Consider the following 12,534-nt stretch of genomic DNA (forward strand, 5'->3'; position numbering starts at 1 on the left):
ATCAAAGGTCTTTCTGTTCTCAGAGGTTTCCTCTCAGCTCTTAAAGGTCTCTTCCCAGCTCTTAAGGGTTTCCTCTCAGCTCAATGCTCAAAGCTCATTCTTCTTCTTTGTCCTTTTCTCTCCATCCTCTTCTTCTCAATGCTGGCTCACGCTCTCAACAAGGGATCTCTTGCTGTCTGCTCTCTCACGCCACTGTCTCTCTTTATATACAGTTCTAGTTGTCATCTTATTGGCTAAAACTGATGCCCATGTCTGATTGGCTAGAACTCACATAAGTTTCTGATTGGCTAGAATTCAATACATGTCTGGACAAATCATTTATCATCTATGAGCTCCAGTTTCCTGGTCAATGAACCAGTGATTTTATTCACATAGGAAACACCCCTTTTCCAGTGAAGGTTGGTACCTGACTTCAAGGCCTGCTTTGTATCCACTGTGCCATGGGACTTCTCTCTCATGTGTCATTAGGAAATTGTTTTATGAACCTTAAAACTCTAAAATATGTCAATTATTATAATGAGTTAAATTAGTTAATAAAAATTAGGAAAAAGTTGATACAGGCACTGTTAAACTTTTCATATGTTACTTATAAGCTTTAAATGAATACATATGTATGTATACATACATGTGTACATATATATGCATCTAATATATACACATATGTGCGCATATATGTGATATAACTATATCTATATCTTTCTCTATCTATACATATCTATCTATCTATGTTTCTATCTATCTATGCTTATACCAAAAGAGAGGGTCAGAATTTGCCCTTTGGATAGAAACAGGCTGAGGACAATAAAAGGGTGACATTTGGGCTGGTGGAAAGGGCACTGGGCATGGTTGAAAGATACATGTTTTGGCTCCAACTTGTTGTTATTTATGTTACTTTAATCAAGATATTTAAGCTATCTGACCCTCAGTTTCTTTATCAGTACAGGGGTGATGATACATTTACTTCCTGCCTAAGAGGCTTATTTCATTAAATTAGATAACATAAATGAAAGATTTTTTTATCCATAAATTGTTACCTAAATACAAGTGGATTTTTTTGTTTATTTAGCACTTTCCAATCAGTGATGTTCCAATCAATTCCTGTAGGGACATTAAGAAGTCTCATTTTCCACTGACCATGCACTTTTTGGGGAAAACGAAACAAAACTCTGTGAGTTCAGCAGGTTCCCCTTATCCTTCCTCTGTCTTAGGAAGAATAGGTACTCTCCACTTTTTTCCTCTGTTACAAACATATGGAGGAGTTAAGTTTATGTCCAATATCCAGACAAGAGTTCTCAGCTACCATCATCAGTCTTTTTCTCCGCTAAATTTTCTGCCTAAATGGGTAAAGTTTCAGTTGGAGCATTGACTAATAAATATTATATCTAGGGTGGTGTTGCCATGGTAACATGTCCAGTCACATTGAACCTTAGAATTTTTTTTTCTCTTCATATATGGAACGTAAAAATAACTGCAATAAAAATAACAAAAGATTTTATTTGACACTTTATAATTGCAAAATATTTTATATGCACCATCCTGTTAGATCCTCGCACATAAGCCTTAAAGTGGGATAATGCACATATTATTATCCTAAATCTATGGATGAGGATATTGAGCCTCAGAGATGTTAAGCAAGGTGTCTGAGTCACACAGCTAAGTGAATGTGAGAGTTGGGGCTTGAATACAGTTATTCAGCTTCTGAGGGCAGCACTCTTCTCGCTAAATGGATCGTGTCTATGCACACTCAGTACGTTATTTCCAGAGGGTGTTATTTCCCATGCTCACATAAAATGGAAGGACACAAAACAATAACAACAACAACAACAACAACAATAAAACAATAGTTAACATTTATATAGAACTTACCATGTGCTAGGCACAGTGTTAAACATTTTAAAATTATTATTTTATTTGATCCTCACAACAAATTTTGGGAGATAGGCGTTATTATTATTCCTATTTTACAGATGAGTAAACTGAGGCAGACAGAGGCTAACTTGCCCAGAGTCACATAGGTAGTAAATGTATGAAGCCAAATTTGAACTCAAGTCTTCTTGACTCCGGGTACTCTGCTCCATCCACAGCATGGGTTTATGATTGCCCAAGTGCCTCCTTCTACAGTAATTGAGGGGTGGAGGAGGCAAAGACAGGTCAAATAATGAAATCATATGTTTGTAACTATCTACACTACTAAACTTTTCATTTAAGTGTAAATCTTCTAATCAGGGAAACTGAACCTGAATCCTGATTCTCCCATTCTCTAGCTGTGTTATCCTGGGCAAGTGACTTCACAGAGTTTAAGAGACATATATAGGTTAAATAAATAAATTTATAAATAAATATAATAAAACAAATAAACAGAATTGCATAAAAATTATAAATAGTCAAGACTTAGAGAGCAAAGTCCCCCTCTTTCATTTCTACCATAGAGATAATAATACTTTCAATCTACCTCACAGGATGTCATAAGTTAAGATACTTGGAAACTATATGGTATTAAGTAAATATTGAATTATCATCCTCTTCATTGTTATTACTATCTGTCCTCATCCCAGGTTTGTTTGAAAAATATTCTAAATCATCCTTAGGGAGTCTCTGGCACTAAAACTTCTCCAGATTTTTGAATCTTCCCCAGGCAAGATGACTTCAGCTGTCAAGGCGCAGATCTCCAGAGGGTCTGCTGGTCACTATGATCTTAGTCATCATTGACCTAATTAATGTCTAATTTTCAAGGGAAAGTATCTGTCTATATCTATGTCCCTGAGAACAATAAGATTGCAGGGAGTGGGAAAGCTGAAAACAGAGAAGATACCATATGTCCTATCCTGAAGAATGCTGCTATCCTAGGATCTGGTTTTTAACTAGTAAGTGAATATACTATAAGAAAAAAGATGAGAAGGGAAAAATGTTTATCCAATCTCTAAAATGATGCAAAGAAGGGCATAGAAATAGTTTTCCAAAAGTTCTTTCCTCCTTTAGTCTTTTTAATTCCATATACATTTTTCTCTAATTTGAGTGTGTGTGTGTGCGTATGTGTGCGTGTGTGTGTGTGTGTGTGTGTGTGTGTGTGTGTGTGTGTGTTGTAACTAGCTCTCCTTTTAAAATTATCTCTGGATCTCTTTGCCTTTTGACGTAGACTTGACCCAATAGAGTTTTTGTCTTTTGTGTTAATGGATTGCCCCTTAAAAAATAACTCATGGTATTGATTGTTGTCATTAAAATAACTAATGTTAGCATTGGAGTCATAGAATCGTGGAGTTTTAGAGGTAGAAGAGACCTTGGAGGTCATCTTATCCAAACCTTCATTTCATGGTGGAGAAAATAATTGAGGCTTATAGAGGTGAAAGAACTTGCCAAAGGTAACATAGTGCCACAATAAGGGGTGGACTAAAGGTCTCCTGACTGTCATTCCAAGGTTTTTTTTGTTTGTTTGTTTGTATCAGAAGAATTTCTTCAATTATTTCTTTGTCTTCAACTTAAGACAAAAGAAAAATCAAGGTAATAGGAATCCATATGCATGCCAAAACAAGTACAGTCAATGAAAAGGTCAAGTAATAAATAGATATAAATGTCATTTATTTAACTTTTTTGTGAACAAAGCAGTATCCCTGTATGAGACCTGCCCTTGAGGACCTAACATTAATTTTGAAAAAACAGATTTTAAGGTACTCTTAAAAGTTTATTTTAATTTCAAATCATAGAACAAAACATGTAATTCTGTAACACAGTCCAGTAAATAAGATGATTGCACATGAACCTTCACATCTACTGTGTACAACTTGCTATCCCTTCTAAATATACAACAAAGTTATCATGTAAATTTCTTTTGTTCACTTTTTTCTTCCCCTTCCTCCCCCCCCCCCAGATAGATGCCATGAGACACAAATAGGTAAATACGTAAACTTATTTTATACATACTTGTTTGTATCAGTTCTTTCTCGGAATGCCAACAGTGTCTTTCTTCACAGGTCCTTTATTTTTAATTTGTTTATTTAAAATATCAAAAGGACTCAGTCACTTAGAAAGCTAGAAACAGAGAAGATAAGTTAAATGTGTAAGTTAAATGAAGATGGTGAGATAAATCTATCTTTCAAATTCACTCAGTTAATGTTCTTAATATGAGAATTCAGTATTCCTGACTCCCTCCAAAGGAATCCTCTAGATTAAAACCCACAAAATTAATATGTACTTAGTAAATTTTTATTAATTTATTGAACAGGAATGCACAATTGTTGTTACTATTTTTATACTGATAATGATTGCAACGGGTCTTTTATAACCCTATGTATTATGACTTAGATGTAGATTTTCCATTGGTTGAATTTTTATTTTCTGCTGGAGAAGAAAGGACTATAATTAAAATATTTACCTAAAAACCCTTTCTCTTCTGGTGATTACTATTTTGACTTCCGGAAGGATAATATGGTCTCCTATGTCGCCAAACTTCTGTGTTTCTCAGGATCATATTATTTGTTTTTAAAAATTTATTGAGATCTTTGTTTTTACATTACCTTCATCGCCCAAAATATCTCTTCCTTCTCTCAGCCAGAGAGTAATCTCTTTGAACAAAGAATAAAAAAGAAAAACTAACATATTAACTCTGTGGGACAGTATATACAATATTCCACATTCAAGGGTGTATGTCTAAAACAAGGGTTCTTAGCCTCTATTGTGCCAGGGAACCCATTGTCAGTCTGATGATGCGTATAGACCCTTTCTCAAAGTTATATTTTAAATAATTGAAGAAAATATTAAATTTCTCTTATAGGTTAGTGAATATGTATCTCTCTGTGTGTGTGTGTGTGTGTGTATGTGTGTGTGTGTATGAGAGAGAGAGAGATTGAGAGAGAGAGAGAGAGAGAGAGAGAGAGAGAGAGAGAGAGAGAGAAAGATTTCCAATCTAAATTATTTGTGGACCCCTTGATGTCTATCCAGGCACCTGTTGTTAGTCCCTAGACCTGCAGTTAAGAAACTCTTCTCAAAAACAAGCTGAAAGCTGCCTCTGCCACAGCTCTTCAAGTGGATGTGTAGATACTGTCAAGTGAAACTGGGGGTAGAGGTGCTGACCCATCATCTTGCTCTTTGGGCTGCTAAAAGGAATGGTGGCTGGAGAGATTGGATCTAGGTAGCTACTATGATGGTTATGTTGTTAGTATAAATCCTATACAACCAGGCTCAGAAACCACATAACCAAAAGCAGGGTCAGCCTTAGACAAAATTGTTAAGTAGGTAAAGATTCTCTTTACCCTCCTTTACATTATGTATCCTATATCCCCAAAATTTACCTCTTTCAGAGTTTCCTCTAACTACCCACTCCAAAATGCTCAAGGTCCCTATTGAAGCACCCCACTCAGGTTTGTTCTTCCCTCTTTTTTGAACAACTCATGCTATCCTTTTTACTTCTCCCCAAAGCTAGTTGTTTCCATTTTCAATCTCTCACCAAACTAGGAACAGAGATGGAGGTGAATGCTAAAGTCAATTTTGCTCATGGGAAACAGTGGAGCCACATCACAAACACCATGAGTAGGTTAATAAGGAAGACTTATTCAACCATCCACAGAAAATAAAGGAAGAGAATCACAGAATCATAATATCACAAAAAGGACTTCAGAAGTCATCTGGTCCTCCCCATACCTGAACAGGAATCTCTCCTCCTACAACATCCCCCAACAAATAGTCATTATATCTCCACTTGAACTTCTCTAGTTATTGGGAACCAATTACTGCTTGAAGCAGCCATTGTGAAATAACTATTTTTTCCACTTTTCATTGAGCTGAAATCTTTCTCTCTCTATCTCTACAACTTTCACGCACTCTTCCTAATTCCAGCTTCTGGTGTCAAGCAAAGCAAGTCAAAGCCTTCTTTCATACGAGAGTTTTTTGAAATAATTAAAGACAGCTGTCAAGAAAACCCTTTTCCCCATCCTCCAAGTCTTCTCTTTCCTAAGTGTCCTCAGTCTCTTCAATTGATTCTCAGGTGGCATAGTATTCAGTCCATTTATCTTTCTATCCTGGCTGCCCTTCTCCAAATATGTTCTAGTTTGTCAATGTTCTTTCTAAAAGGTGGCAGCCAGAACTCAGCCAGTTACTTATGATAGATTCAGAGTAGGAAAAAATATTACAGTAGTCAAATGCTTTTTCCTGGTTCTGTGAACTATGATATTATTAATGAAAGGGTTTAAAATGTTTTAATTGTTTTGTGTGTCATGTAATATTTTTGACTCATAAAACACCTGCCACTGAAAATCTTAGATCTTTTTTTCACAGGAAAAAAAAACATACTCCTTCCTCTTCTGTGTTTTCATCTGAATTTCAAGCAGGCTCTGATCTTCCAGGTCTGGTTGAATAAACAGGGATATTTGAAGAGTAAAAGAAAGGTCCTCTTTAAAAAAATCTAATTCTATCACCATTCATTCCCATTTCTACCAATGTAAATGAAATTTCAACATTAGATAAGAAGTGATTGTGAACATCAGTTTATTAATAGTTCCAGAAGCCTAGCAGAGAGGAGCATTACAAAGGTCATTTATGAAGGTTTAGAGGCTCTAGTAGGGTCTTGAAGATCAAAATTTGCCTGAGGAGTTTAGGCCTTGGTGGGGTGCCATTGTTATGGCTTTGGATAGCTGAGAATGGCAAAAGCCCAATGAACCTCTGAGGTGAGAGAGTTTAACTAAGGTAAGGGAGAAAGGCACTGAAAAAGAAGGTTGGAGGACACCAAAAAAGAAAGTTCATTAAGTTCATACTTTGAGATTGAGTAGGCACCCCCAAAAGACCAGGATATGATCTATTTAGAACTTGCTTTGTCCAGGCAACTGAGGCAAAACACTACTGAGAACATGTTTAAGTAAAAAGAAGAGATGTTTACATATGTCCAAAGTGGGGGTGGAATGGTGAAGGAGGAGGCTAAGAGGGAAGGTGACAAAGGAAGGGAACATAGCTCTTAGGTAGTGAACTCTGGAAGCTTCTTGACTCCATCTTCAAGTACGGAATACAGAGAACTTTGGCAGGGAAAAGCTTCATTTTGAGATTTTCCAACTAAGGGGAAGATATAGATTTGTTTGATATAATTTAAGAAGACTGGGACTTGACTACCTGCAAAATACTCATTATCACTCTATTCATAATCATAAAATTATGACATAAATTCTGAAGAAACATAAAAAGTTTAAGTCTTTTCTCTCATGGCAGCTCTTCAGATGCTTGAAGACAGTTGTTATATCTACCTTCAACTTCCCACATATTCTGTATTCCAGGTTAATCACCATCAAGTTTTTACTCATTTTCCTACCTCATGGACTCAAGTTCTGAAAATTCTCTAGCTTGTGAATGTTATTTTTTTTAAAATGGCACTTAAGACTGGAACACAAAGCTCCAGACATTGTTCGAGGCATAGTAGAAATAGTATGTATGTCACTAATAATTTTTCTACTTCTAGAATTCTAGGTCAAACACCCCCAGTATTTAAGTTCTATTTTGTACTGTTATTGGCATAACTACTGTGGAAATGAGTGTGTGTACGTGTGTGTGTGTGTGTGTGTGTGTGTGTGTGTGTGTGTGTGTGAAGGATTATCACAGCTAAAAAGGTTTTTACTTGTTTTGTTTGACCCCCATAAGGTACAATTTTTAGGAATGAGTGAAAATTATAAAGGGACTGATTTCTGTTCAAGGTAAGGAAAAACTTCCTTAAAATGAGTACTACTTAAAAGTATTATTTTTAGAGGCAGTAAATCTAGAGGTTTGTTTAATAAGTGTCATCCAACCTAGATCATAAACTCCTATAGGACAGAACACCTATATTTTTTTCTATATCACTATCATTCTGTATTATATGTGGGTAAACTAAAAACAAATTAATTTTTAAGTTATCTTTTCACATTGTTGAATAATTTTGACTTTTCTAACAACTAAAACCCCATGGAATTTTTCACATGACCTGCTTTATCATCTATCCATTATTTTTTCACTTGAAATTTTGAGCTTAAATAGGATTATACATATATTTCTTTTAAATTTCATCTTAACAGTTGTGGTCCATAATTACCTCCCCTGTCTCCTCTTACCTTTTAATCATTTTTTATTTTGTCAACACCTGTTTTGGTACTCTCTCCTACTTATATGTCATGTGAAAATTTAATAAGTGCACAAATTTTAGTTATAAAGATAGATGGTATAAATAATATAATATTTTTCAGAGCTAAAAGTATGGCCTCCAATACCTGGGGGAAATGAAGTTGACAGGAGTATAAGAGGGGGTAAGGTGTTTGTGAAAGGTATAATGATTATACTTTTGTGTGGTCAAGATTAGGATAGAGAAAGAAGTTATGGGGGTTAGAGAGGTTGAAAAATTATGAAGAACGGGTATATAAGGAAAGAAGGTTTTAGGTGGAAAAGACTATGAACCTAGTACACAATTTACTAGGGAGGAAGGAGAGAAAGCTAATAGTTCATAGACGACAGAAACAAGTATTTGGACAGAAAGGAGAAAAAAGTGTTGCAAAGGCAGGTAACATGTCAGGGACCAGGAAACAGAGGAGACAAATTTGGTATTTGGTATCTAGAACTTTGGAGGGACATGTTAAGGCCATTCAATGTTAAAGGGGGTGGCTGATAAGTTAGTCAAGAAAGTGAGTCATTTGGGTGTCCAGAACTGTGATGAGGAGAATGACGCTTACTCCACAGGAGAAACAAACACATTTTGCCATCTGGAACAAAACCTTAGCTACCCCATTTCAGTTTGATCTTGGGAATTTATTTGGAAGGAAAGAGATTAGACTGGAGCACAGTCAATCTGAAAGGCACAGCCTCTCAATTTGGGGAGGTGAAATTCATAAAGGGTTGTGTTATTGGGTATCAGAATGGAATCTAGTCACATATCATAATGAGGTAGAATTCCAATAGGTTGGTGATCTCAGGAGACAACTGGGCAAAGGACCAGATTGTTACAAGTGAAAATATTATCATATGGGATTGCACAAGAGAAGGTTCAATGATAAGACTTAGTTTACTTATGTTGTGCCTTATTACCTCTACACATTCATCCTTCAAGACCAATTCACATTATCTCTTCCATGAAGTTTTCCCTGAGCCTACCAATTAAAAACGATCCTTCCTTCCTCAGAATTATCTTTTATATATGGATATTTGTGTAGTAGTTTTATCTTGCTGATTACATTATAAATTCATTGAAGTCAGAAACCATAACTCTTTTCACCTTGAAACTACTTCAGTTCATAGCAAATTATATTTAAGAAATGTGTGATGAAATGAAATTTTCCTGAATAGTTCCAATGGATCATTTAAGATATTCCTTTACACGGAATACTATTGTGCTATGAGAAATAACAAGCAGAACGGTTTCAGAAAAAACTAGGGACACATATGAACTGAAACAAAATAAAGTGAGCATAACCAGGAGAACACTGTACACAGTAACAGAAATATTGTAAGGATGATGAACTGTGGAAGACTTAGCTGCACTGATTAAGAAAATCATCCAGGACAATTGCAAAGGACCCATGATAAAACATTCTATTCACTTCCAGAATGAGAACTGATGAACTCTGAATGCAGATTGAAGCGTACTGTTTAAACATTCTTCATTTTGTGTCAGTGTGTTTTCTTTTGCAACATGGCTAATATGGAAATGTTTTCCATTACTTCACATGTAAAATCGATACCATATTGCTTACTTTCTTAAGGGGTAGGGCACGCATGAAATGGAGGGAGAAGACATAGAATTCAAAAATTTAAAAAAATGAATGAAAGTTTTTACATGTAATTGGGAAATATTTAGTGAAATAAAAATATATTTAATTTTTTTAAAAATTCCTTTAGAAAAGACTGGAAGCTACTACTTGTGTGGCAAGTTTCCTAATCCTATGGCATACATGAAGAGGCCTTGACATTCAAATCAGGTCTTGATTGTCACAGCAGGCTTTGAACTCCATTAGTCACAGAGTAACATATAACCCACATTCTTGGATCAGCCCTCCACATGAAGGCCATGATGAAAATAAATGTCCTTTGTTTTCATAATAAAGGAAGAGCTTCATGATTTCTCAGCAGTCAGAGAAATAGTTTAAAATCCTGCCTCAATCCAGCTCTATTAATTGATCTCTGCTATTTCTCTTAGTTCCAGATAACTGAAGAACATTTCTTTCAACCCAAGTCAATGAATGAGACAAATTATTCCCGAGTATCTGAGTTCATCTTGCTGGGACTCTCTGATACCCCAGAACTCCAACCTCTCTTCTTTGTTGTGTTTTCATTGCTCTACATTGGTATTCTGATGGGAAACTTCCTTATCATCCTCACTGTGACTTCAGACCCATGTCTTCATTCACCCATGTACTTTTTACTTGCAAACCTCTCTTTTATTGATGTCTGTGTGGCCTCTTTTGCCACCCCTAAAATGATTTCAGACTTCCTTGTTGAGCAAAAGACCATCTCCTTTGAAGCTTGTCTGGCTCAGATTTTCTTTGTACACCTTTTCGCCGGGAGTGAGATGGTGCTCCTTGTGTCCATGGCCTACGATCGCTATGTTGCAATATGTAAACCGCTCCACTACATGACCATCATGAGTCGGCGTGTCTGTATCATTCTGGTCATCATCCCCTGGTGTGTTGGCTTCATACACACAACTAGCCAGCTGGCATTTACAGTCAACTTGCCCTTCTGTGGCCCCAACAAGGTGGACAGCTTTTTCTGTGACCTCCCTCTGGTAACCAAACTTGCCTGTATAGATACCTATGTTGTTAGCTTACTAATTGTGGCAGACAGTGGTTTTCTGTCCATGAGCTCCTTTATCCTCCTGGTTGTTTCATATACAGTCATACTCATCACAGTACGCAATCGCTCATCAGCTAGTATGGCAAAGGCACGTTCTACACTAACTGCCCATATCACTGTGGTCATGCTGTTCTTTGGGCCATGCATCTTCATCTATGTGTGGCCCTTCAGTGGCTACTCAGTGGATAAGGTTCTTGCAGTGTTTTATACCATTTTCACTCCCATTTTAAACCCAGTTATTTATACCCTGAGGAACAAAGAGGTAAAGGCAGCTATGTCCAAATTGAGGAACCGATACCTAAAGTCTGGCCAAGTATCTGCTATAATAAGAAATGCCCTATTCTTGGAACCCAAATAACCTCCCCCTCAACCTAACGCTTTCTAATCTATTGTCTCTATACTGTGACCAAAGACCACTGTAATGTTAATGCCAAACTATTGAACTACTTGTGTCAAAAGGCAAGAATAGAGAAATAGTTTCAAAACTTGTTAAAACAGGGTAATGTGGTGATGATAAAACAGGACAGTGTCATGCAGTAGTTGATATTTTCTTCCCTCTCTCATATCTTCTTTTAAATTTTCTAATAGAAAGTCAACTTTTACCGTGGAGTCTATTTGCAAGGGAAATAAATTTATGAAAGTTAAGTAGAGGACAAAGTAGGTCTATATAACAGCAAGGAAATAAACACAATATCAATGATAATCATGAATATACCTATGTAGTTCTGTATCCCTAAGTGTGAAAGACTCTCCAAATAGAAGGTAGAAGAAGTAAAACATTTATTCAGATACCAGATAACCATATACCATAACCAGGCACTCTGCTCCCACAACCAGTCAGCCCACTTCATCAAAACAGCAAGGAACTTAAAACAGAATATCACAGCATGGAGCCTAGACATCCCAAAATCTCTCTGACCCCCTGCTGGGGCCTTCCCAAAAAACTCACAAAACAGCTATCACAGGTCAACTTTCTTTACCTCACCTCTAACTATCATGATGGCCATTAATAGCCATAAAAGCTCTCTCTCAGCATTTCCTGTGACACAACTTCCTTTTCCTCTCACTAGCTCTCCTCACCAAATGTGACTTAGGCTTCCTATGATATAAGCAGGTCACATGGCCTATTAATGAGCGGGAAAGATCTTCAAATCTAAATTGCTATTACATTCTCCATGGAGGGACTCTGCATTAAAATCAGTGCATGCAGCTATTTAACTTAGAGTCTAGATGATCTGGGCTCAAGGGCCTATTTGATGTGGTGGAAAAATCCCTGGTTGTTGCTATTATAGAGTCAACGTTTGAGCCCTGGATCTGCTATTTGATAGTTTTGTAATACTGGGCAAGTCTTCGTGTCTCTTGGTATCAATTTCCTCATATGCAAAGGGAGGACACTAAACTAGATGATCTCCATCATCCATCTCTAAATCTCATAGTTGAATCCCTATTTCATCTCTGCTATTTACTAGCCATATAATTTAACCTCTGTGAATCTTGGCTTTATCATTTATAAAAAAAAAGAGATAATAATATATTCTGCTGGGTGGCCTGAATGCGTTTGGTCCTACCTGAATATTTCCTTGACATGCTATACTGATTATAGATATAAATGAGAAAAGAAACAAAAAGAGAGCATGTGCATATCTACTCTCCTCAGTTAGCCACTCTGCCTATCTCTGATTACATCAGTCTTCCACCGAAAAATTTTTATCAGCTAATTATTGTCTGAAGAATAAAATATCAACT

General features: G+C 36.4%; 1 protein-coding gene across 1 annotated transcript; it reads left to right on the plus strand.

The window, feature by feature from the left end:
* Positions 1–10,168: 10,168 nt before the first annotated feature.
* Positions 10,169–11,146, plus strand: LOC118828995 (olfactory receptor 4K15-like). The gene has a single exon (XM_036735919.1). It carries the CDS (start codon positions 10,172–10,174, stop codon positions 11,144–11,146), a length of 975 nt encoding a protein of 324 aa, XP_036591814.1. The 5' UTR covers positions 10,169–10,171.
* The last annotated feature ends 1,388 nt before the right edge of the window (positions 11,147–12,534 follow it).

The sequence above is a fragment of the Trichosurus vulpecula genome, chromosome 8, assembly GCF_011100635.1.
Source record: "Trichosurus vulpecula isolate mTriVul1 chromosome 8, mTriVul1.pri, whole genome shotgun sequence".
Classification (NCBI taxonomy): domain Eukaryota; kingdom Metazoa; phylum Chordata; class Mammalia; order Diprotodontia; family Phalangeridae; genus Trichosurus; species Trichosurus vulpecula.